This window comes from Oryctolagus cuniculus, chromosome 18, assembly GCF_051225735.1.
Source record: "Oryctolagus cuniculus isolate XC-2025 breed Fujian yellow rabbit chromosome 18, ASM5122573v1, whole genome shotgun sequence".
Taxonomy (NCBI): domain Eukaryota; kingdom Metazoa; phylum Chordata; class Mammalia; order Lagomorpha; family Leporidae; genus Oryctolagus; species Oryctolagus cuniculus.
Window position 1 is genome coordinate 51,001,885 of NC_142884.1, and position 22,707 is coordinate 51,024,591.

A 22,707-nucleotide genomic window follows, 5' to 3' on the forward strand; every position below is an offset into this window, starting at 1 on the left:
CCGAGCACGTCGGTGAAACAGGCTGTGTTCTGCCTGTGTCGGATGAGGGGTGGGGCGCGCTCTGATTGGCTTAGGATTTTGTTTTCTCTTAAACCTCAAAGTAGGTTGCTCTTCCTTAAAACTCAACTCTTCTCCTATGGCTTCCTCCTGGAGTGACTCCAATTTGTTATTCACACCATCAGCATTGCATACCAGGACGGGGGGGGGGGGGACACTAGGTGTGTTCCACATGACTGGGACAATGGGTGCCCCCCTAATAACATCGCTGCCGGCCATTTTCACTGGTCCCACTTTCTATAAAAGGACAGCATGGTGCCCAGAGGCCTATGGCTCACTGTCCAGGGAGTGGCTCCATGGTGTTAGCAGAGTGAGCCTGGGGGACTTGGCTGCTTTCCCCTCCGCAGGCCCAGCTGCCTTGATCACCTCACGCTTACAGGGTAGATGGCACTGAAACAGCGATTCAGTACGATCACCTGCCTTGCCTAAAGCAAGGGGAAGGAACTTCCGGTTACAGCGGGACACCTTTGAGAATAAAGGGTGGTGGTAGTCAGTCTTTGCCAGAAGCAAAGTCCTAAGCCAGGGTGGTGGGCTGGTGGTGCTGGAACCTCACTGAAGTCACAGAATCATCTAGAACCATGAGTCCCCAACATCTTTTCCAGGTAAGTTCTTCCATCTTTATTTTTGTAAAAAAAAAAAAAAAAAGGAAAAAGAAAAAGAAACAAAGACAACGAAGTCACCACCTAGCACAGGCTGGCTCACCCGCATGGCCGCAGTCCCTCCCTCCACGTCTCCTGTGGCTGACCAGTGGCGTCGGGGAAGCAGTTGGCTTTCACGCTAGCCTTCCCAAAGGGAGTGTTATAAATAAGGGCTTGGGAACGGGAAGGGAACCGGAGGGATTCCGTCTTGGAGAAGTCTGTGTGACGTGTGTGCAGAACGCAGAGGGACACCACGGCTGCCGGGGAGCGCAGCCTGTGCTGGGCGCGGCCCGGAGTCGGGTCTAGAGGACTCTGCAGGGTGCTGGGAGCTTGCTCAGCCCTCCCGGAACAGGGGCTAAGAAATAGGAGTTGCTGGTTAGGCTAATCCTGTGGCGGGCCTGGCGTCTGTTAGTGCAGTTAGTGCCGGGGAGAAGGCTGGGCCCCGAATCGGACACTGCAGGGTAAAGAAGGCAGAGACCAGGAGAGCCCCACCCCCATCCCCTCCTGCTGAGAGGGGCAAGGCCAGGCGGCCTCAGCCCCGCCCCGCGGCAGGTGCCAGGTGCCGCTCAGGCCTCAGGAGTTTCCTCAGGAGTCTTGTGAGAGCTTGCGTCCCGGGACACTGTGACCCAGCAGTGGCTTCGCCCCAGGACAGGCCAGGACGCGGGCTTCAGGCGTAGCCCCCGGCCATCTGACTGGTGGCCGCGTTGCTGCCCACTCCACGCCACGCCTGGAAGCTGAAGAACGTGCTCACCCCGTAGGCAATCATCACTAGACAGGCAAAGAACTGCAAGAGAAGGGGGAAGGGGGCCGAGGCTGAGTGTGGCTGAGCAGGGCCCTGGAGGAGGGCGACGGTGAGAGCGGCACACCTGGGTCTCCGGCGTGGGGCCGGGGGAGTGAGTGGCCCTGGCAGCCGACCCCTGCTGCGGGCAGATGTGCGCCAGGTTCTGGGGAGGGAGGCGGATGTTACATTCCCAGCAGGGAGTCGGCTGAAAACCACCCAGGCGAGGGGTGGCAGACGGCCGTAAAGGCACTAAGAGCAAGGGAAGATAGCAACCTGGGCCAGGTGCCACCAGTGGCTGAGGGGCAGGGATGCCTAGACACACCTGGCTAAAGGATAACACTCAAAGGCCACCCCTAGGAAGTTTCTAGACCCTGTTCATAACACTTGAACCAATGCTACGTTCAGAAGCTCTGGGTCTCTGTCCCCACGGTGGAGTTTACCCGACTTCAAAACCACCCTCACCAGAGGAGAAGGGAAGCCCACGCATTATTCCAGAGCCGGCCCTCTCCTTGTCTTGAGTGTGACTCAGGCCTCTTAGCATCTCTGGGTTGCCGCTTCCTTGTCTACTGAAAGGGAGTCAGGCCCTTCCTCCCTGGTGAGGGGAGGGGAGGCGTGCAGGGCCTCATGGAAGTGAAGTGACCGGTGTGGAGGGGCCGGCGGCCACTGGACTTGGGCTCTACAAGCGGGGCGCCTGTAAACCCTGCACATGGCTTTAACCTAAGGGCTTTGCAGGGAGGGGGCACACCCAGTGTTGAACCTTGTGCGAGAGGCCGTGTGAGCACAGCTGATCTACAGCAGCGTTCCACAGGCACCCTGAATGTTCCTTTGGCCACCACAAACCATTCCCCAAGCATCCCCACTCCCCAAGGCTTTACTGCTGATTAACGGAGCCCAAAGCAGCCCGGCCCCCTGTGAGGCCCACTTGCAGGTTAGGTGACGGCTGCTTGGGAGGTGCCAGGTGCCTGGCCTCTGACTAAAGGGGCAGAGGGAGCTGGGAGGCCTGGTCCCGTCTCCCCTGTAGACAGCCAAGGAGGCCCCGGGAACCACACTCACAGAGGCAGCCGCTCGCTGGTTGTAGGGCCGGCTGCCCTTCAGGGACGTCAGGTCCACCACAGCAGAGCAGGTGATGAAGGCGGTGATGTAGAGCACGGTGGCGCTGGCGTTAAAGACCATCAGCTGGTGGGGCGAGGAGACAGGCCTGAGATGAACAAGCTCACAGTCCCCGACCCCGCAGAGCTGCTTAGCAAAGGTGGGGATGGAGACACCATGAGAGGCAGCCATCCCCCTTGGGTCAGCCTGGAAGCTGTCTGAGCAGGTGCACAAACACCCTAAGACTGAGTGGTGGGGGCCGGCGCTGTGGCGTGCAGGTAAAGCCTGCTATGCCACCTACAGTGCCAGAGATCCGGCTGCTCCACTTCCAAAGTATCCAGCAGAAGATGCCCCAGGTGCTTGGGCCCCTGCATCCATGTGGGAGAGCCAGAGGGAGCTCCTGGCTCCTGGCTTCGGATCGGCCCAGCTCCGGCCATTGCAGCCACTTGGGGAATGAACCAGCGGATGGAAGACCTCTTTCTCTGCCTCTGCACCTCTCTAACTGCCTTTCGAATAAATAAATCTTAAAAAAAAAAAAGAAGATGACGACTGAGCGGTAGAGGGAGGAATGATGAGATGGCCTCAAGGATTGGGTCAGAGACACTGCCAATCCCACCAGGCAAAAACTCTTCCCCAGGGTGACCCATCTCGGTGCCAGCTGCTCCTCCCCGTGTGGCTCAGGGCTGAGCCCAGGCCCCAGCACCACTTGGCTCTGTAACGGGTCCTAGGGGTCAGGCCCCCATATCCCTCCTGCCCGCCATGGGAGGAATCTTGGCTCCCTCTTAGCCACATGCGAGGTGCAGGGGCCCAGGGCAAAGGCTGCAAAAAGGTCCATAGTGAGACCCAGATGCTCCCAATGGGATACCAAGGTGGGCAGGAAGGGGCCCTTACAGGGCAACCCAGGCCCTGGGCTCAGAGCCAGCTTGTGGTCTAAGCTGTTGGCCCTCAGAACATTTGTCCCATAGGTCTTTGTTTCTAATTACTAACATTTCAAAATTAAGATTTCATATGAAAACCTGAAGATCTTTTTTTTTTTTTTTTTTTTTTTTTTGACAGGCAGAGTGGACAGTGAGAGAGAGACAGAGAGAGAAAGGTCTTCCTTTGCCGTTGGATCACCCTCCAATGGCCGCCGCTGCAGCCGGCGCACCGCGCTGATCCGATGGCAGGAGCCAGGATCCAGGTGCTTTTCCTGGTCTCCCATGGGGTGCAGGGCCCAAGCACCTGGGCCATCCTCCACTGCACTCCCTGGCCATAGCAGAGAGCTGGCCTGGAAGAGGGGCAACCGGGACAGAATCTGGCGCCCCAACCGGGACTAGAACCCGGTGTGCCGGCGCCGCATGGTGGAGGATTAGCCTATTGAGCCACGGCGCCGGCTCAAGATCTTCTTTTTAAAAAATTTTATTTATTTGAAAGTCAGAGTTACACAGAGGAGAGGCAGAGAGATAGAGAGAGGTCTTCTATCCACTGGTTCACTCCCTGAATGGCCGCAACAGCCAGAGCTGTGCTGATCCGAAGCCGGGAGCCAGGAGCATCTTCCAGGTCTCCCACGTGGGGACAGAGGCCCAAGGACTTGGGCCATCTTGTACTGTTTTCCCAGGCCATAGCAGAGAGCTGGATTGGAAGTGGAGCAGCCGGTTCTCGAACTGGCGCTCATATGGGATGCCAGCGCTTCTGGCCAGGTCGTTAACCTGCTGTGCCACAGCGCCAGCCCCTGAAGATTGTCAGTTCTCATACTGAGGTGGGCATTTGACACAGCAGTTAAGATGCCACGTGGACACCCCCATTGCCCATCAAAATTCCCAGGCTGCAGCCCCTGCCTCACTCCCAATTCTAGTCTCCTGCTAATGTGCACCCTGGGAGGTGGCAGAAGATGGCTTAAGAACTTGGGTCCTGGGGCCATCACTGTGGCGTGGTGGCCAGAGCCACTGCCAGTAGTGCCGGCATCCCATATGGGTGCCAGCTCAGGTTCTGGCTGCTCCACTTCCAATCCATCCTTCTGCTAATGCACCTGGAAAAGCAGCAGAAGATGGCCCAAGTGCTTGGGCCCCTGCATCCACATAGGAGACTGAAGAAGCTCCAGGGTTCGGACCGGCCAAGCTCCAGCCATTGCGGCCCTTTGGGGAGTGAACCAATGGATGGAAGATCACCATATGGGTGCCAGTTCAAGTCCCGGCTGCTCCACTTCCCATCCATTTCCCTGCTAATGTGTCTGGGAAAGCAGCAGAAGATGGCCCAAGTGCTTAAGGCCCTACATCTACATGGAGACCCAGAAGAAGCTCCTGGCTCCTGGCTTTGATCTGGCCCAGCCCCAGCCATTACAGCCATCTGGGGAGTGAACCAGCAGATGGAAGATCTGTCTCTCTGTAACACTGCTTTTCCAAATAAAAAATCTTAAACAACAACAACAACACTTGGGTCTTGGGTCCCTGCCAAATGTGTGGGAGACCTGGATGTGGGTTCCTGGGTCTGGGCTTCAGCCTGGCCCAGCCCTGGCTGTTAGAGCCATTTGAGGAGTGAGGCAGTAGGTGGTAGATGGAAGATTTCTCTCTGCCTCTGCCTCTCTGTCTTTGTGTGTATGTGTCTTTCTGTCTGCCTGTCACATAAAATAATTTAAAAACCCTTTATATTAAAAAATCTTAAAATATCAGAAGACTGCACCAAGAACTGATTTGCAGCTGAGCAGGGGCGGCTCCCCATGGAACCATGTGGGTTCCCTGGAACCCCTCCAGCCCAGTTCACTCACACTTCTTGCCTGAGTCCTTAGGGGTCTGGAGCCCCCATCCCGGAAAATCCCAACTGGGCAATCCTAACGGAGCCTGCCCTAGATGCAGGTAAGCGCTCTCTGCCCCACTGTGAACAGGCATGGAACACAAGCAACGCTCAGCCATCCAGGCCTGAGAAGGCGCCTCCTGCCAGCAACAGCCGCCCCTGGAGCCCCAGCCTGCCTCCCAGGACAGGGGGTGGAGCCTGACTCAGGAACTCAGGCCTCCCAGGGCCCTGCAAACACAGCCCGGCCCCCATTCTGTCTTGCGGATGACTCACGTTCCCTCCGCCTGAAGAGGCACTGAGTTGCCCACGGTGCTGCCCAGCGCCAGCCCTGCTTGTCCTGCAGTCACGTGCGTCTCTCGCCTCTGTGCGGGGAGCCTCAGACCCCAGCTGCAGGGGTGTCCGCGTCAGAGAAAAAGCCCAGTCTGTGTCTGCCCAGCATTCTTTCCACGGCTGACCTGGGCAAACCTGAGCCACCCAGCCTCTCCCGGCTGGCCCGAGCCGGCCCTGCACTCTCGACCCTGACCTTGGCTTCTGCCTGACCCAAGCAACCCATGCTCAAATTTGGACCACTGTCAGGATTCCTGATGGCCCCTTGAATCCATTCAACAGCCTCCACTACCCCAGCTCTGCGGCCAAGCTGCCCCGCCGAGACTCACCACCAGCGGCCAGGGCACCGTGTACCACTTCTGGTGCAGCTGAAGCAGGTAGAAGATGAAGAAGACGATTGTCACCAGCCAGAGGAAGACCGCAACGAACATCACCCAGCCGTAGGCCGGGTACAGGTGGTACGGGGTGTCGGCAATCAGGGCCCACACCAGCAGCCCCAGCACCTGGGGGGAGACAGGGCACAGTCTCCCAGAGCCCTCCGCTCTGGCCGGAGCCTCAGCTCCTTGCTCCCCTCCCCAGTCCCAGCTGCCATGGCACATGCTCCAGGACACCTTCCCCCACTCCACCAGTGTGGGTTCCAGAAACTTCTTCTGTGCTTGCATGCCCCTCCTCCCCCCTGGATGGTCACTGTCTCCTTCCCTGGATGGTGCGTCCCCCAGGAACAGGACCGAGGCTGTCTCACTCAGCTGAGTGCCTCGACCCAGCGCCCGGGCCCTGCCGGGGGCCAGGAGACCTAAAAGGAAGACGGAGACACCAGCACCCCCCCACCCCCGGGGACACCACAGACACTCAGACCAGGGGCTCACAGGTGGGGAGAGAAGGGTCTTGTGTCCAGCACAGGGGCCCCTGGGTGACCTCCCACCCTTCCCTCCCTGCTTCTCCCAATCACCCTTCCTTCCATACAGGTGTTGCCATCCCCATGTGACCAGTGAAACGCTGTTCCTCCCGGGCCCAAGCATCCCGGGAGACTGTGGGTGGTGGCTGACAGCATGGTCTCCAGAGTCACCTGCCTGGTTTAGACCCCCAGACCCCTTACCAGCTCTAAGACCTTGGCCAAGCTCATGACCTCACTGGGCTTTGTGAAATGAGTATGGGGCGTGGGAGGCGGGGGGCACTGTGGCATAGTGGGTAAAGTTGCCACCTGCAGTGCCAACCTCCCATATGGACGCCAGTTCGAGTCCTGGCTGCTCCACTTCCAATCCAGCTCTCTGCTGTGGCTTGAGAAAGCAGAGGAAGATGGCCCAAGTCCTTGGGCCCCTGCACCCGCGTAGGAGACCTGGAAGAAGCTCCTGGCTTCAGATCAGATCAGCTCTGGGCATTGCGGCCATTCAGGGAGTGAACCAGAAGAGGGAAGACCTCTCTCTCTCTGCCTTTCAAGTAAATAAACAAATATTTTAAAAAAGAAAGAGATGAGTAAGAGGCCCACACAGAGCTCCGGACTATAACGAGTCAGGGGTTTCTGTGGGGCCCAGAGGCAGCTCTTGCTTTCATTGTTCCAGAAGGGGCAAAGCCCCAGCCAGGCTGCTCAAGCCCCAGCCCCCGAGGTCGGGCCCGGGGCAGCCCGAGGTGAGACCCACGGCGTAGCTCCCATGGGCCCCTTCCTGCCCACTTCCTTCCTGGTGGGGACCTTGGGTCAGAGGCGTCGTCCTCTCTCCACAAGGACACAAACACCTGGCCTCCAGGGGCACAGGAAGGGGCACGTGGGGCTGTAGAGAAAGGCTCCACTGCTGACCCGCTCATCCCCCAGCTTCCCGGGCAGCATCCGGGCATGTGCCCCAGCCCAAGGACCCAACCTCCTGCACGCGGACCACCAGAGCAAGACCCAGGCCTGGCGACTGCAGGCTCCTGAACACCACACCACACCTGCAGAGCTGGCGCTCGGCTGAGGGCTCACGATCCAGCGCACGGCCAGAGCGGGGCCCCTGCCAGGATGCCCCTACATGTGCAGAGCCGGGCCAGGAGTGGCCTGGAGCTGAGCCCCTCCAGCAAACGGCCCTCTCTCCTCTGCCTCCCCTTCCCGGTGCATGGGCGGGGCCATCTGATGAATCACTGGCTCTCCAACCCCTGCTGAGCTGGGTGACCTTGGACCATCGCCTTCCTCTCTCCGTGGGGCTCCATTGGGCAATTCTGGTGAGGCCCACCCACTGGCAGTCCCCCCCACAAGGAATTCAGTGCTTTGTTCACTGCTCAATCTCCAGTGCCCCACAGTGCCTAGTACGTAATGTGTACTCAATCAATACGCACTGGGGAACTTACAGTCCCACCTCCTCGTCCGGAAATGGTGAGACAGCTGCCTGGCCCAGGAGCTACAGGAGGAGGCGGGCAGATGCATGGCAAAGCAGTTAAGGTCTTAGCCAGAGCACCTGGGCGCCAGCCCCAGCTCCGTCTGACTCCAGCTGACTGCAAATGTGCACCTTGGGAGGCAGCAGGTACTCGGCTCTGGCCCCGCCCTGGCTGTTGTGAGCATCTGGGGCGTGAACCAGCAGACAGAAGATTCGATTCCCTCATTCATTCTCTCTCCCTCCCCACTCCTCTGTTGCTCTGCCTCTCAAATAAATACATCTTTTTAAAAAGAGAAACAGGTTTACCTGTTCTATTTTTTAAATAGCATGAAAAGTTCACTTTTCATTTAAAGCAAGTTCCCATGCCCCCCCCCCACACACCCCTCACCTCCCCACCCCTGTTCTTGGGCTGCTGGCTCCAACCACCTGGAAGGAAGGCAGGAAACACTCGTGAGCTAGAAGCCAAGGGAATGTCGGGGTCCATGCTTTGGCATAGCAGGTGAGGCCTCAGCCTGAGGTGCTGGCATCCCATATGGGCGCCAGTTTGAGTCCCGGCTACTCTTCGTCCGATCCAGCTCTCTGCTATGACCTGGGAAAGCAGTAGAGGATGGCCCAAGTCCTTGGGCCCCTGCACCCGCATGGGAGACCCAGGAGACTCTGGCTCCTGGCTTCAGATCAGCACAGCTCCAGCCGTTGCAGCCAACTGGGGAGTGAACCAGCAGATGGAAGACCTCTCTCTGTCTCTGTCTCTGCCTCTCCTTCTCTCTGTGTAGCTCTGACTTTCAAAGTAAATAAAATAAATCTTAAAAAAAAAAAAAAAAGTCAAGGGAAGGTCAACTACCTGCTCGGTGACTCCTAGGCTTTCTCATGAGAACCACTCATGCCCTCCGCCCTGTGCCAGCCACAGCAAGGGCTACTCCTCCCTGAGTCCCTGCTTCCCCCATTCGCCTCCCATAGAAGCTCAGAAGGAGGCGGGCCTGTGGTTACCGTGGGAAAAGGGAAGGGTCAGATTAGAACCCAGCTCTGTGGCATGGCTTCCTGCGGGACTGTGAGTCATGTGACAACAGTTCAGCTGGCGCCCTGGGCTGGGCCGGGATTCTCATCACCACTGCCCTGCCCTCTCCGGTGCTCCAACCCCACACCAGGTTTCCAGAGCAGCAAATGCAGCCCCAGGGCGATGCGGCTGTGGATAAGCAGTGGGAATTTCTAGTGTCCCTTCGGGCCATGCTGTCTGGCTCTTGCCCTGGGACAAGGTCCAGCCCTACGCCAGCCAGGCAGAACGGTCTCCTCCAGAGCTCCCAGTCCAGGCTAAGGTCAGGAGCCTGGCCACCCGCATGGTGTCCAGCCCCTTCGCGGGCTGGGGTGATCTTACCAGGGAGCTGAGGCCCAGCCCCCCACCTCCAAGATCTGCAGAGCCCTCCTGCTGTGCGCCCCCACTCGGGCTGGAAGCTGGAGCCAGGGAGTTTGGCCCCTTCCCATGAGGCTGGCCCTGCTGGGCAGAGGGAAGGGGACCCCAGGGGGCTGGAGGGTGGGGCAGGAGGTCCCAATGGCCCCCTGCTGTGCCTGGACACTCACCTGGAAACCCAGCCCTATCTGCCACAGGCCCCTGCTGCCCTTGGCTTCACCGCCAGCAACAAATACCTACTGAGCACCTGCCATGGGTGAGCAGCCACAGGCAAGGGGCCCCACGGACCTGGAGCTCCTCTGACACCAGGGGAGCCGGATAAACCCACCCCCCAAACAAGTAAAACCTCTGGGGAGCCCTAAGTGCTGCAGGGAAAAATCCTGTTGAGAACAGAGGGGAAGAGGGGGTGGGGTCACGGCTGCAGTTTTAGCTAAAGGGCCAAACAAGATGGCAGGGTAAGGCGACAGGGGCGCAAGCACCCAGGGTGGGCCGTGCGGGGGCCTGGGGAGAGCAGAAGTCAGGGCCTTTATCTCTGGATCCATGTAGATCTCTCTTGCCTGCGCGTTCAGCTGCTCCGTGTTACTCCAGTATCCACGCGATCTGGATCTGCGCATCACACACACACACACACACACACACACACACACACACACACACACACCAAATCCTTGCCTTTCTTCCCCACTCTCTGGAGGCCCCAGGCACCGCCTCCCCCAGCAGGTGCTACAGATAAACAAAGAACAGCCTGGAAACCTCAAGGGCCTTTTCATTCTGAAACCCTGGCGAGTTGGGAGGCAGTACTTGTTCTGTGGATGAGGTTTGGAAGGTGGAAGAGGGCATTCACAGGACCTCTGCACCGCCCTAGATGCCTAGGCCATGGGGCCATGGAGGGGGTTTTGTGAAAACCCCCTTCGGGACTAGAAAGACTGGCACAAAAATCGGAGCGAGAGGCACTTTGGTTCCAGCACAGCCCTGCCCGTGTCTCCAGACCCCGCCGACCCCGCCGACCGCATAGGCCAGGTCCGGGCAGCACCGTGCTCTCCTGTGGCTCAGGGCAACCACTTCGTTCTTACCTTTGGTTGCAGGTTGAATGGTGTTCCCAAGGCTATGTTCAAGTCCAACCCCCACCCCGGCACCTGTCAATGGGAACTTGTTTGAAGACAAGGTCCTCCTAGGATCTGTAAGCGTGCTTCAAAAAGTTCAGGGAAAATGGAATTAAAGTATGATGGTGGGGAGCGGGGTGGGTTTGGCCTAGTGGTTAAGATGCAGCCCACACTGGAGGACCCAAGTTCGAGTCCCTGTCCACTCCTGACTCCAGCCTCGCACTCATATGCAGCCCAGGAGGCAGGAGGAAGTCCTTGGGTCGCTGCCACCCACGTGGGAGACACGGATGGGGCTCCTGGCTTTGGCCTGGCCCAGTCCGGGCTGTTGCAGGCATTTGAGGGAGTGAGCCAGCAGACGGAAGATTTGTCTCCTCCACCCCTACCCTCTGCCTTCAAATAAATAAATGATGGATTTTTAAAAGCATGAGCTTATTTTGGTACAAAAAGCTGGAAGCTATGCATAGTTTTCCATAATATGCATTTTTTCTGACATGTTAAAAACAAATCTTGGCACCAAAATACTCACAGGTTGGATTCCATCTTTTTGTGAACTATCCGAAGCGTCCTCAGCCTCAGGTTAAAATGAGGTCACGCTGGACGGGGGAGGGCGCTAACCAGTGACTGGTGTCCCTGTGAGAAGAGGGACACGAGGACAGAGGGCCACCTGGAGAGCGAACGCCGTGGGCACACGGAGGCAGGGACTGGGGTGCTGTGTCCCCGGGCCAGGAATGCCCAGGACCACCAGGTGCTGCCAAGAGCCCTAGACCCGGCCTCCAACACCGGCCCCACCAACACATGGATCTCAGACTTCCGGCCCCGGAATCACGAGGCAATACAGGTGTGTGGAACCTGTTGACTTTCGTCATGGTCTTGTTTCACTAGGACGCTGGCATCCGTAATGACGGGAGTTTGCCCTTTCAACGCCTTCCGTCCAAGCTCTGGTCCTGCTGGCTTACTAGCTGTGTGACCTCAGCCAAGTGGCATAACCTCTCTGGGCCTCCATACCTTCACCTTAGAAACGCACCCATCACTTAAGGTGGTTCTGAGAAGCAAGCGAAGCCGCACAGACGAGGCACTTTGACCCCAGTGGCATTGGGACTCTGAGGGGTGAGGAGCTGGTGCGAGTCAGTCCTCCATGCCTCATTCCTGATAGTAACAGGGTGCCCGGCTCCCCAGGGCCCAGGCTGGCCAGGCCCTGTGAGATAATGAACCTATCTACACAGAGGCAGCACACACAGCCCCGGGCGCAGATAAGGGGGAGCCCTTGCCAGCCCCACCCGTCTGATAGTCAAGGTTCCCAGGGCCTCACTTCTTCCACCTCAGTCTTCCCTCCTGTACAGTGGGAGCAAGGTTCCTCCGCCTGTTCCCCAAAGTCCACGGTGTGACCCTTCAGCACAGGCCTCCTGCCGGGGCCCAAGGCCAACTCCCCTCTGACCCAGAGGTGGTCACCCAACTCTCCTTTCCGGCCTCCCGGCTTCCTGGGCAGGACGAGCCCTGGTGGGCTTGCTGTGTGGCTTTGGGAGAGTCTTGAGTTCCCTCTGATGAGTTTCCCGATGTGACATGTGAAGGACTAGGAAGGCCATAGCTCTCCCGGTCCCCTTGCAGGGGACACGTGGGCAAACAAGTGAAAGCCACAGAGGTGGTGAGGGCAGGTGCTGGGGGGAGCATATCCCAGAGAGAGCCGGAGCCTGCAGCTGACGCCCGGGGCCCAACTCAGCAGGGCAGGCGGGTCACAGAAATGACAAGGGGGGCTAGGGAGGGGACAGCAACCCCTGGGGTGTGGTGGGGCCCCCGGGAGCCGGCACTCTGGTTCTCCACGAGGCTCTCGGAACCTGGATTTTGTGTGGAATCTTCAACTCTTTAAACTGTGGCAACTAAACCCAGGGTTTCAGAAACAACCTGAGAGGCAGGCAGACCCCACTGCTGGCGGCCCCTCCCACAGCCCCAGGCCTCCCTCGCCCCATTGCTGCATCCAGGAAACCCAGGCCCAAGGCAGACAAGTGACCCTGCCCAGGGTCTCCCTCACTAGGGACACATCTGGGCAGCCTGGGGACACTCAGAACTTGGCCCGCCCAGACCCAGCCTCTGCCCCCACCCTGGCCCTTGTCCCTACAGTGAAAGGGACTTTATGGGAACAAAAAGCCACCCATTGTGTCACACTGAGACAAAGGGGCAGGGGACAGAGGCTCCGGACGCCTGGGCTGGTCACAACAGCGCCACACGCCACCCACTCCCTGGGCCAAAGGGAGGCCTTGGGGTGGGGGTGGGGGGGCACCTTGGAATTCCCGGGCCGGACACTGAGCTTTCGAAAACCCTGGAGTCACCGTGCCCCAGCTGGCCAGAGATCATGAGGGCAGAGGCTGAGTCCAGTCCCAAACAGCAAAGCAAGTGGGCCTGGGGCAGCACCGAACAAGCCTGCGCCTCCCTCTGTTATCTGAGAAATGGGCGTGTGAGTTACCCAAGTGAGTCATGCAGCCGCTGAAGGCTGCACGCGCACGCACACGCGGCCCGGGAACGCAGCAGGGACTCCGCAGCCAGGCCCTGCCTGCCCGTACTGGGCCCCAGCCTGGGTCTAGGGCAGCTCAGGGCCTTAAAACGCAGCCTGTCAATCAGGAGAGGTGAACCCAGCAGGTGCGCGGAGCGAGCTCCGCCCCCCTACCCCGAGGAGGGGAGGGCCTCCTGCGCGTGTGGACTGACCACCTCCCCGTCCACTGCTTTGAGGTCTCGTTTACAGAAATCTTCCCGACATGAACACAAACTGCTGCCTGCTCAGGCCCACTCCGAGGCCCAGCTGCCTTCTGGGCCCAGCCCAGGCAGGTCCCCTGCATAGCAGCCGCCCCATGGTGACTGAAGGCAGCTGGGACCCCGTGGGTCATACATACTCTCAGGCCTTCTCTGGCACCCAGAGCACAAAGCAGCACTGGACTGTGGGGTCCCCTACTGGCCTCCAGCCTCCTCCCACCCTCTGTTTCTCAGGGGGTCTCGGCCCGCCTCACAAAGCCCCCGCAACACCCAAAACCTCTGGCCCCACTCCCTCCAGCCTCAGCCCCTCACTGCCCCACCAGTTCCTGTTCCCAGGGGCTTCTCTCTGTACCTAACTCCCTCTCTCAAAGGAAACACTTGGCCCATTCCACAGATGGGGAAAATGGAGGCTCTCAGAAGGTCTAGACCTGGTACAAGGCCCTACACTGCACGGAGTGGGGCCCAGGCTCCCTCTGTGTCACCCACTCCCAGGGGGCCGTCACTGAGGACCACTTAGTTTGAAGGCAGCACCCCTATCCTAGTGGCCAGAGCAGAGGAGACAGGGCCAGGGCACAAACCCAGGGTCCCAGGATCCCAGGAAGCTTAGGTTCTCAGCACCCACTACCCTCACTCAGGATGCCCTCTGTGGACTGACAGCATTCCTGCTCCCCCTGGAGCAGGGCCAGGGCTCCCCAGTGTCATTTCCCTGTGACATACTGGGTGCCACCCTGGCTGATCCCCTTATGCAAACAGCAGAGGCCAGCCCAGCCCAACAGCCAGACTTTCTGTGAATATCAGGGCTGGGCTCACTGGGAGGCCAAGACAAACAGTCTCTCACCTCCCACCACCACCTAGCTTCCCAGTCGCCAAAGAGATCAGGGCAGGTGCCAACCCACCACCACCACCACCACCACCACCACCACCACCAAATCCCCCAAACCATCTAAGAGGAACAGAGCCGTCAACATCAGGCCTGGACAGGACCACAGACCCAGGACAGCTTGAGACCATAGCCCTCTCCCCACTGATGGACAGGTGGAAAGTCTCCCCAGGACACCCGGCCACTCCCGCAGCCGTGCGATCCTGGGGAAGTGCCTTCCTCTCTCTTGTCTGAGCCACAAACTACCTGCACTGTTGTTTAAACTCAATATATTCATTTATTTGAAAGATTTTTCAGTGGTATTTCATTTTTGAAGCGGCAACACCTGTTACACGATTGTGGCACCAGATGCTGGGTTCAGCTGTCCTTCTCCTCCCCAACATTCAGTTAGTTTCTTCTGGGACAACCAACAACAGTTTCTTATTTGTGTTTCCAGAGATGACCACGCACACATGTACACACACACACATACACACACATGCACACTCCAGACCAGCATGCCGGTGTCCGTGGGTGCACACACACAGCTGTGTCGGCGCTTTCTTCTCCTGGCTACATGTGTAGCCCAGGGACTGCCTAGCAGCACGTGTGGAGCGGCTTCTCTGTTTTCTTTGATGGGTGGGGCCATGTCTTTTCACACCCGCATGCCATGGCACAGAGGTACCATAATTTATGCAAGCAGTCCCCAAGAGTGGAGTTGTGCATATCACAAAGATAAACTCACTAGGAAGTGGGAAACGTGGATTATCACAAGAGAAACTAACTATAAACTGAAATGCAACAAATACGTAACACTGTCAACACATTCTGCATCTAGACTGACACTGCTGTCCCCTTGGTTCTGGAACTATCTTTTGTTTAAAACAGAAATTTAAAAAAAGTAGTCTCTCAAGACGGGCTAGCACCGAACTGAGGCTGCATCTCCCACATTGTGTGGATGAGATGAAACGCAGGTGAGGAGACACTGCCAAGTTCAATGCTGGAGAATTTCTGTACTACCTGGGAGCAGGAATGGTCTAACTATGACCCAATTTCCAGGAACAAAAAAGGAAGAAAAAAAAAAAAAGAAAGAAACCTTGCCACACCAAAGACCATAATGGCAAAAAGCAGTATGAGCAAAATCCAAGGAACAAACTAGAAACAAAGTACCTGTGTACCTTGTAGAACACCTGGCAAGTGATAAGCCAGAGACCAACAACTCAGAGGAGTGAGCAAAGGGAATTCCATGGCCCTGGGAGAGGGTTCTAAAGGTCAAGCTCACTCCCAGAGAATGCAGCCTCTTTCCCGGACCGGACCGGACGGCCATTCTGGCCTATCACACCTCCATGCTGGGGAGGCGCATGCACAGGAGGCGGTGGTGGTGGGGGTGCGGGGATGGCCATGACCTTGCAGGAGACTGTTTGGTAATCTCTATCCCAAACACGCTGCGGCGCTGACGTGGCGGTCCCACGTCTGGTGACATGGCGTACCCATGTACTCAGCGGCACGTGAGAGATCACTGCTTGCAACAGGGTGTGCAGCAGCTAAGGAACGGCAACCCAAGGGTCTGTCCACCAAGGGGCTGGCCACACATATCACACCTGGGCCGCACAATGGGATACAAGGAAAGAAGCCATCCCACAGGCACTGAGACAGAAAGACACCCGTGGCCCAGTGTGATGTGAGAAACAGAAGGGGCAAAAGGGCCAGGCTGGCCCCTGCCTCCTGGGTAAAGTGGGAAGAGCTGGGAACCCACGGCCATGCTGGCCTCATCTCCCTAAGAGGGTCTTTTTTTTTTTTTTTTTTTTTGACAGGCAGAGTGGACAGTGAGAGAAAGAGACAGAAAGAAAGGTCTTCCTTTGCCGTTGGTTCACCCTCCAATGGCCGCCGCAGCCAGCGTGCTGTGGCCGGCGCACCGCGCTGATCCGAAGGCAGGAGCCAGGTACTTATCCTGGTCTCCCATGGGGTGCAGGGCCCAAGCACTTGGGCCATCCTCCACTGCACTCCCGGGCCACAGCAGAGAGCTGGCCTGGAAGAGGAGCAACCGGGACAGAATCCGGCACCCCGACTGGGACTAGAACCCGGTATGCCGGCGCCGCAAGGCAGAGGATTAGCCTAGTGAGCCGCGGCACTGGCCTCCATCTTATTCTTGAGCATTGTAAGCATATGACCTAGGAGGGAAATGAAGTAAATCAACGTGTGAGAAAAAGACCAGTGTAGCACAAGGTGGGCTGACAGGTGTAGTGGCCCGGCTCACACGAGGGCAGCGTGCAGCAGGGTCTTCAGTCCAGGAAGCCACGCCCACTGGCCCTGGAATGCTCCACACCGACAGCAACTGGGGGGCTGGCAGTGGACGAGAGACCCCACTCTCATGGACCTCTCTTTGTGCCATCTGAATGCCTGTGCAGTCTCCAAAGAGCAAACCAGGACAACACAACAGAGCTGCCCACGGAGGAACAACTCAGCGAGCAGGGGCTACAGTGCCACCATAGGACCCTCACATAGGTTACAAAGACAGAGACAGGTCTGCATGGATGCGAGAGATCTCGGCGACACTGGGTGTGAGGAATGCCACTCGCTGAACAGCGGACACAGAATGAAGCTGTCGGTGTTCAGAATGCACAGAAAAGAGGACTGAGCCCCACCCCCACCCCATCGCTGCTTCCACGGGGAGACAGGCAGGTGCCTTTAGCCTGTCTGTATGGGCCATTCTTTTTTAGGAGAATGAAGCCATCCAGTCATGATGTAATTGCAAATCAATTCCCAAACACACAGCACTCCCCCACCACATAAGCGGGGGGTGGGGGTGGGGGGGGCACAAGGGAACTCACAGATGAGGTCCTTGTTTGCTCTGTGCAGTGGGGCCGGCTCCAGGAAGACGGTGAGCCTCGGCCAGGCATCCCTCGGATCCCGGGGGACTGGTTCTAGGACATCCCCCACCCAGATGTCGAAATCTGCAGGTGCTCAAGCCCCTTCTGGAGCAGGTGTAGTTTGCAAACACATAAGCACATCGTCCCGTATGCTTCGGGTCACCTCGAACGACCTCAGTGCTGGGGAAACGGAACTGTTTCTTACTTGTCCTGCTGCATCTGCTTTCTATTTTCTACTCGCGGTTGGTTGAATCCGGCTGTACCAAGGAGACTGAACCCCAGCGTCCCTGACACAGCCATCCCCGCGTGACCAACCCCTGCTCACACCCAGGTGACTTTCAGGCCCTCACCTGACAGGAGCTGGCTCACCTGCTGGGGCTGGAGAGGGAGCCAGGATGGCCAGAGCACGAATCTCTAAAACTCCCAAGTACCCACGCATGGAGCAGGCAGCCTGGAAAGGGACTGAGCTCCCTGTCCCCTGAAGTATGCAAGCTACCGCTGAAGAGGCTGCCCGTGAATCCTCAACGTGCAGAAGAGCGCTAGGATTCTGCAACCCTGTGAACCCTGACACCCCTCATCCCAACAGACACTGTGCAAAGTCCTTGGCAGTATTACCTGCCATGTTCCTCACAAAGCCCACGGTCACCAGGAAACTCAGGCTGTGGGAAGCTAGGGGACTTCCCCAAGATGGGGTGGAGCCAGGCCTTGAACCCCAGGCGGGTGAGGTTTTCAATCACAGAGGTCTCACCAGGGCACAGGGAACTGCGCAGCCACCCCCAGCCCCAGAAGGTAGGGCGAGAAGGAAGGACCGAGGTGCCAACACACATGGTCCTCTTGCAAGGGACGTTGGCCCCAGGGCCTGTGTGCAAGCTGCGGCCAGTCCCCTTCCACAACCTGAGCCCTGCATAGCCCACTCTGCCAGGAGGGACTCTGGCCCCTGATGAATCTTCCTTCCTTAAGTCTCTTTGCTTTTCCAACAAAATCTCCCAGGAACCTCCTCCCTAAAACAACAAGAAAAACCATCAGGAAGCACAACGAGACCCAGGCTTTGGATTCTGAGACAGGTGCAACTCCCAGCTTGCCACTTGCCATGACCTTGGACAAGTCTCCCTCTGTCTCTGACTTGGTTTCCTTATTGGTAAACCCAATGAGCTTATCCTTCCCAGATGATGGAGAGGATTAAAAACATAAGAGATGCAGAGGACTTAAAGGCTCTAGGAAGTGCCTTAAGTTAACCACACCTCTGCAGCATCCCCCATCCACTAGCCACCAAAGATCTAACAATCAGGGCCTCCAGGTTTTGTTGGCCAGAGTTGTCTCCAGAGCAAATGTGCTTGCTTGCTTTTTCAGAGGCTCTCTGCATAAATGCATCATGTTTACCTCTCTTTGCCTAGGCTACTGGGAAGCTCAACAAAATATCAAGTCTTAAATTTGTGGCAGACTCCTGGCACAATGATCTCTTTGACTCATCTTTAAAATCAATTCCTGGGGCCAGTGCTGTGGCTTAGCGGGTTAAAACCCTGGCCTGAAGCACCGGCATCCTATATGGGTGCCACTTCTAGTCCCAGCTGCTCCTCTTCTGATCCAGCTCTCTGCTACGGCCTGGGATAGCAGTAGAAGATGGCCCAAGTCCTTGAGCCCCTGAACCCACATAGACCTGGAGGAAGATCCCGGCTCCTGGCTCCTGGCCCCTGGCTTTGGATCGGCGCAGCTCCGGCCGTTGCGGCCATCTGAGGAGTGAACCAGCGAATGGAAGACCTCCCTCTCTGTAACTCTTTCAAATAAATAAAATAAATCTTAAAAAAAAAATCAATTCCCTGGCAGTGTGGCTATAAATGGTAATGTACTGTGCATCTCACAAAAGCTAGAAAACCACAAAGAAAGGACAAATATTTGAGAAGACAGGTGCTCCCCTGATTTGAGTAGTGCACCACATCCACATGTATTGAAACATCACATGGGACCCCACAAACAGGTGCAATCTTACATGTCAAATAAAAAGAAAAAAATCATTTCCTCCCTCCAAACCATCAACTTAAAAAAAATATATGACTGGTGTCTTACCAGCACCACCACTTCTGTTCTCTCTGGAAACCAGTCACCACCAGACACGCATGGAAAACATGATTGGCGCTTCTGGACAATGGAGCTGGGGCCTGGCTAGCCACCCCCTTCCTCCCACCCCCACAGCAGACACACTTTGGGAATCTGCATCCGTCTTCCCATTTACCACCTCCTCCACGCAGCCTGACCAGAGCTCCCAGAGAACAGGTACTGGGCCTGCGTCTCCATCACTCCCTCGACAGTGTCAGATCTCCTGCAACACGGAGAGTGGTCGTTCAGAGCATGGGCAAGGGGCCGGCTCTGCGATACAGCAGGCGAAGTGGCTGCTCCACTTGCCATCCAGCTTCCTGCTACTGCGCCTGGGAAAAGCCGCAGAGGATGGCCCAGCGCCTGGGCCCCTGCTACCCAGGATCGAGACCTGGATGAAGCTCAGGGCTCCTGGCTCTGGCTTGGTTCAACCCTGGCCATTATGGCCATTTGGGGAGTGAACCAGCAGACGGAAGATAACACTCACTCACTTGCTCTCTCTTTTTCTCTCTGTAACTCTGCCTTGCAACAGCATGGGCCAGACAGGTCAGAAAAATCAAAGGGCCGGGAGCCTCCAGTGTGCCTGGCTGGCAGGAGTTTTATGCCTCTGGGGCGAGCCCCTCCTCAGACCCAGGAGAACTGCCAGAGTTCAGGAAGCGGCAGTCTGGTGAGAGCGCTAAGAGGTGCGGGTCCTCAGAACCCCGACTGCTGGGGCGGGCAAGGGAAGGCAGCCCGGCCCCCTCTTGGGCCTGAGAGTCAGGAGACCCCAAGAGCAAGCCCCTCCCCTTTGGCCCCCACAGGAGTCCCAGGAATGCAAGCCTTCTCAGGGCCATCAATCTTCTAACACAGCAGGGCCCTCCTCCAGGGCCGGTCAGGGTTCAAATGCAAAGTGCTCAGCTGGGGGGGGGGGGCAGGGCTCTAACCCTTAGGAAGCATCGCGCCCTAGCCCTCTGCAGCTGCCCAAGCCCCTGAAGCTGCCAGCACAGCGAACACACCACCATATAAGAAACACACCTGCAGCTGAGGCTTTGCCCACCTGCTGGCTCCTCCCCCAAGGGCCTGGCCCTCCACAGCCCTTTTCCCAGCCTCTGCTCAGGTTCCAGGGAAGTCCCAGCTCAAACACCACCTCCTCCAGGAAGCCCTCCCAGTCCCAGCATTGATCTTCCTCTCCTCTGCCCTCTGACACCGCATCTCACAAGACACCTGGCTTCCCCTGGGCAGCCCCGAGGCTGCTCTGCTCGGGGTCCCTCACAGCTAGTTGAGGGCCTAGACACGGAGGCCAGACCAGCGGCTGTTCCACACCTGAACATTTTAATCAGTCCTGGAACTGGGCCTCCCCATCCCCTCCCCACTCCCTCCACAGGGCCGACCACCTCACCATGAAACAGAGTTGGAGGAATCTGGAGATTCCAATTTCACATTTTTCAAGCGGGGGTGAGGGTCAAGAATGTGCATTTTAAACAAACCCCTGCAGGAGCTTCCGAGGCAGCGGGGAGGGGGGAGATCTGAGAAATCTTTAAGTACAGCGAGGACTCAGGTGGAGGTGGGCACTTACCTGCGGGGGTGGAACAGAGGAGGGAGGCGGGATGCCGGCCAGGCACAACCCGGAGCGCTCCAGCCTGGGCCAGGCTGTCCCGTTAGCGGAAGCAGTCAATGTCCGCTTGCGGGAGGGTACTGGCCCAGCTCCCGCTCCACCCAAGTCCTCTGAAAACGACCCAGGCTGGTGGGGAAAACTTCAGCTGGTGGGGAACCCTCCCCCAGGGCAGCCTCCGAGAGGGCAGGTCCGGGAAGAGAGGACACGCCAGGCCAGTGACTGGCAGGGGGTAGTCCCCAAGGGGGCCATATTCCAGTATCATATTTCAGGGGGCCAATCCCGGTATCATATGGTAACCACGAAAGGATTTTTAGGGGGTCAGCCTCCGGTTTCAGGGCCTACCCAGGGGTCAGGTCGGGGCAGAAGTCTTGTCTCCAGCTGCCCACACAGCGCCCTCCCCAGCGCAGGGCGCCACATCTGGAACCCCGCGGGGCCGGCCAAACCGGCTGGAAGCGAGCGGCCACCCAGAGGAAGCCAGACGGGCCCGGCTGCGGCGCTGGAGCCCACAGAACTATGCCTGCGTGCGTGTGGGGGGCGGTTGTACCCCTCCACCAGGCCAGCCGCTCTCTCGAGGGCAGCCACGCGGAGCCGTACCGAGCTTGGACTTTGCCTCAGGCCGGGGCCCCGGGAGGGCAAAGCGGGGACAACGGGGGAGGGGTGGCAGGGGGCTGTGCCCAGCCATTGCAGCTCAGGCGGGAGCTTCGGGGGTGGCTGCGGGGACCGCCCGGGGTGGGGGGAAGATGGGCGAGGGCACCGGGTGCACCTTGCGAGGGCTCGCAAGAACGGCCTCAGGGTGGTCGCGGGGGGTGCCCATCCTGGAAGTGCCCCAGGTGAAGGCCCAACGCGTCGGGGCGCGTGGGAGCCGGAGCCTCGGGTGCCCGCGAGCGCAGGGGGAGCGCAGCCGCGGAGCCCCCACCCCGGCCAGGGCCCGCGTTCTCACCAGCTGCAGCAGCATGAGCGCGCCGACGGTGGAGCGCACGAATCCCAGGTCCGGGCGCAGCGCCCAGGCCGAGGCGCCGGAGCCCTGCGCGGGGCTGCTGGTCCGCGTGCTCACTTTGGACGGGAACTCGGCCATGGCGGCTCCGCTCGCCTCCCGAGGTGGCTCCGGCCGCCGTCGCCGCCCCTCCCGCCGCGGCTGCCTGCTCCAGCGCCGCTAGTCCTGCGGTGGCTCCCGGAGCTGCGCTAGGCGTCGGGGCGGGGAGCCCGCGGCCGCCAGGTGCGGCCGGATCCCGGGCCCCGCCCCCGCCGCCAGACCCGCCCCTCTAACCCTTTGCTGGCCGCTGGCCGGGTCCGTCCGGGCCAGTTGCTACGCAGATGGGGAAACGGAGGCCGGGAGCCGCGAGATGGTTGCGCCGGAGCCCGCCTAGACGGCAGCGCGTTTGCTCCGCGCTTGCCGCGCCTCCGACCGCTCCTCCGCGCGCTCCTGGCCGCGGGAGCCGCTCGCCTTCTGGACCGCGCTCCTGGTGCTTCCAGGGTGCTGTGTGCAGGGAGCGATCCCCAGAAACCACGCAGATCTCCCGGGCGCAGCGGCCCGAGGGCTCCGAGTCAGCGGAGGGAGCGGTCCTTTCGTGACTTTCCGCTAGGATTTCGCTTCAGAGCCCACCCGAGTTAGCGCACGCTGTCCCGCAGCCTCCTGCTCTGAAATACAGAGCTCCGAGGGGCCTCCGCTCCCACAGCTGGCACGCCGCGAGCGGGGAGAGACCGCCCAGAAGGTGGAAGGGCCCTTTGGGGGGACGGTTTCCTCGCCCACGGTGCACCCGGAGACCCTCGGGCCGGCGCTCGCCGTACACAGCTCGGGCCTCAGAGTTCGGCACAGGCAGTTCCTTCAGTCACTCGTCAACCAGCGTTTGCTGGGACGCAGCAGGGGACAGGCTGACGAGGCCTTCTAGGACCCCACTTTGCAGTGGGGATGACCAAGAATTACCCAGGGAGGAAAAATAAGTTTAAAGAGTGGCCAAATGCTGTGATTAAATGAGGTGGTTTCTAGGTAGGGTGGTCTAGGAAGACCTCCAGGGGGTGACATTTCTGCAGAGACCCGGA

At 58.7% G+C, this 22,707-nt stretch overlaps 1 protein-coding gene across 3 annotated transcripts; it reads right to left on the reverse strand.

The window, feature by feature from the left end:
* Positions 1–651: 651 nt before the first annotated feature.
* Positions 652–21,905, reverse strand: PLLP (plasmolipin). Of its 3 annotated transcripts, none has more exons than XM_002711540.6 (4): positions 21,608–21,905; positions 5,991–6,164; positions 2,530–2,652; positions 652–1,479 (listed from the first exon to the last, which is right to left on the reverse strand). In XM_002711540.6, exons 1-4 carry the CDS (start codon positions 21,740–21,742, stop codon positions 1,363–1,365), a joined length of 549 nt encoding a protein of 182 aa, XP_002711586.1. In that variant the 5' UTR covers positions 21,743–21,905; the 3' UTR covers positions 652–1,362. The 3 variants fall into 3 exon arrangements, with proteins under 3 accessions (XP_002711586.1, XP_089175892.1, XP_089175891.1); XM_089319766.1 differs by lacking the exon at positions 21,608–21,905 and adding an exon at positions 20,629–20,883; XM_089319765.1 differs by lacking the exon at positions 5,991–6,164 and having other exon boundaries at positions 21,608–21,870.
* Between the last annotated feature and the right edge of the window lie 802 nt (positions 21,906–22,707).

Coding starts and splice junctions, on each gene's coding strand:
- PLLP (XM_002711540.6), bottom strand. CDS start 21,742: ATGGCCGAGTTCCCGTCCAAAGTGAGCACGCGGACCAGCAGCCCCGCG. Junction 6,165..21,607: donor CGCTCATGCTGCTGCAGCTG/GTGAGAACGCGG, acceptor GTCTCCCCCCAG/GTGCTGGGGCTGCTGGTGTG. Junction 1,480..2,529: donor ACCAGCGAGCGGCTGCCTCT/GTGAGTGTGGTT, acceptor CTTCTCTTGCAG/TTCTTTGCCTGTCTAGTGAT.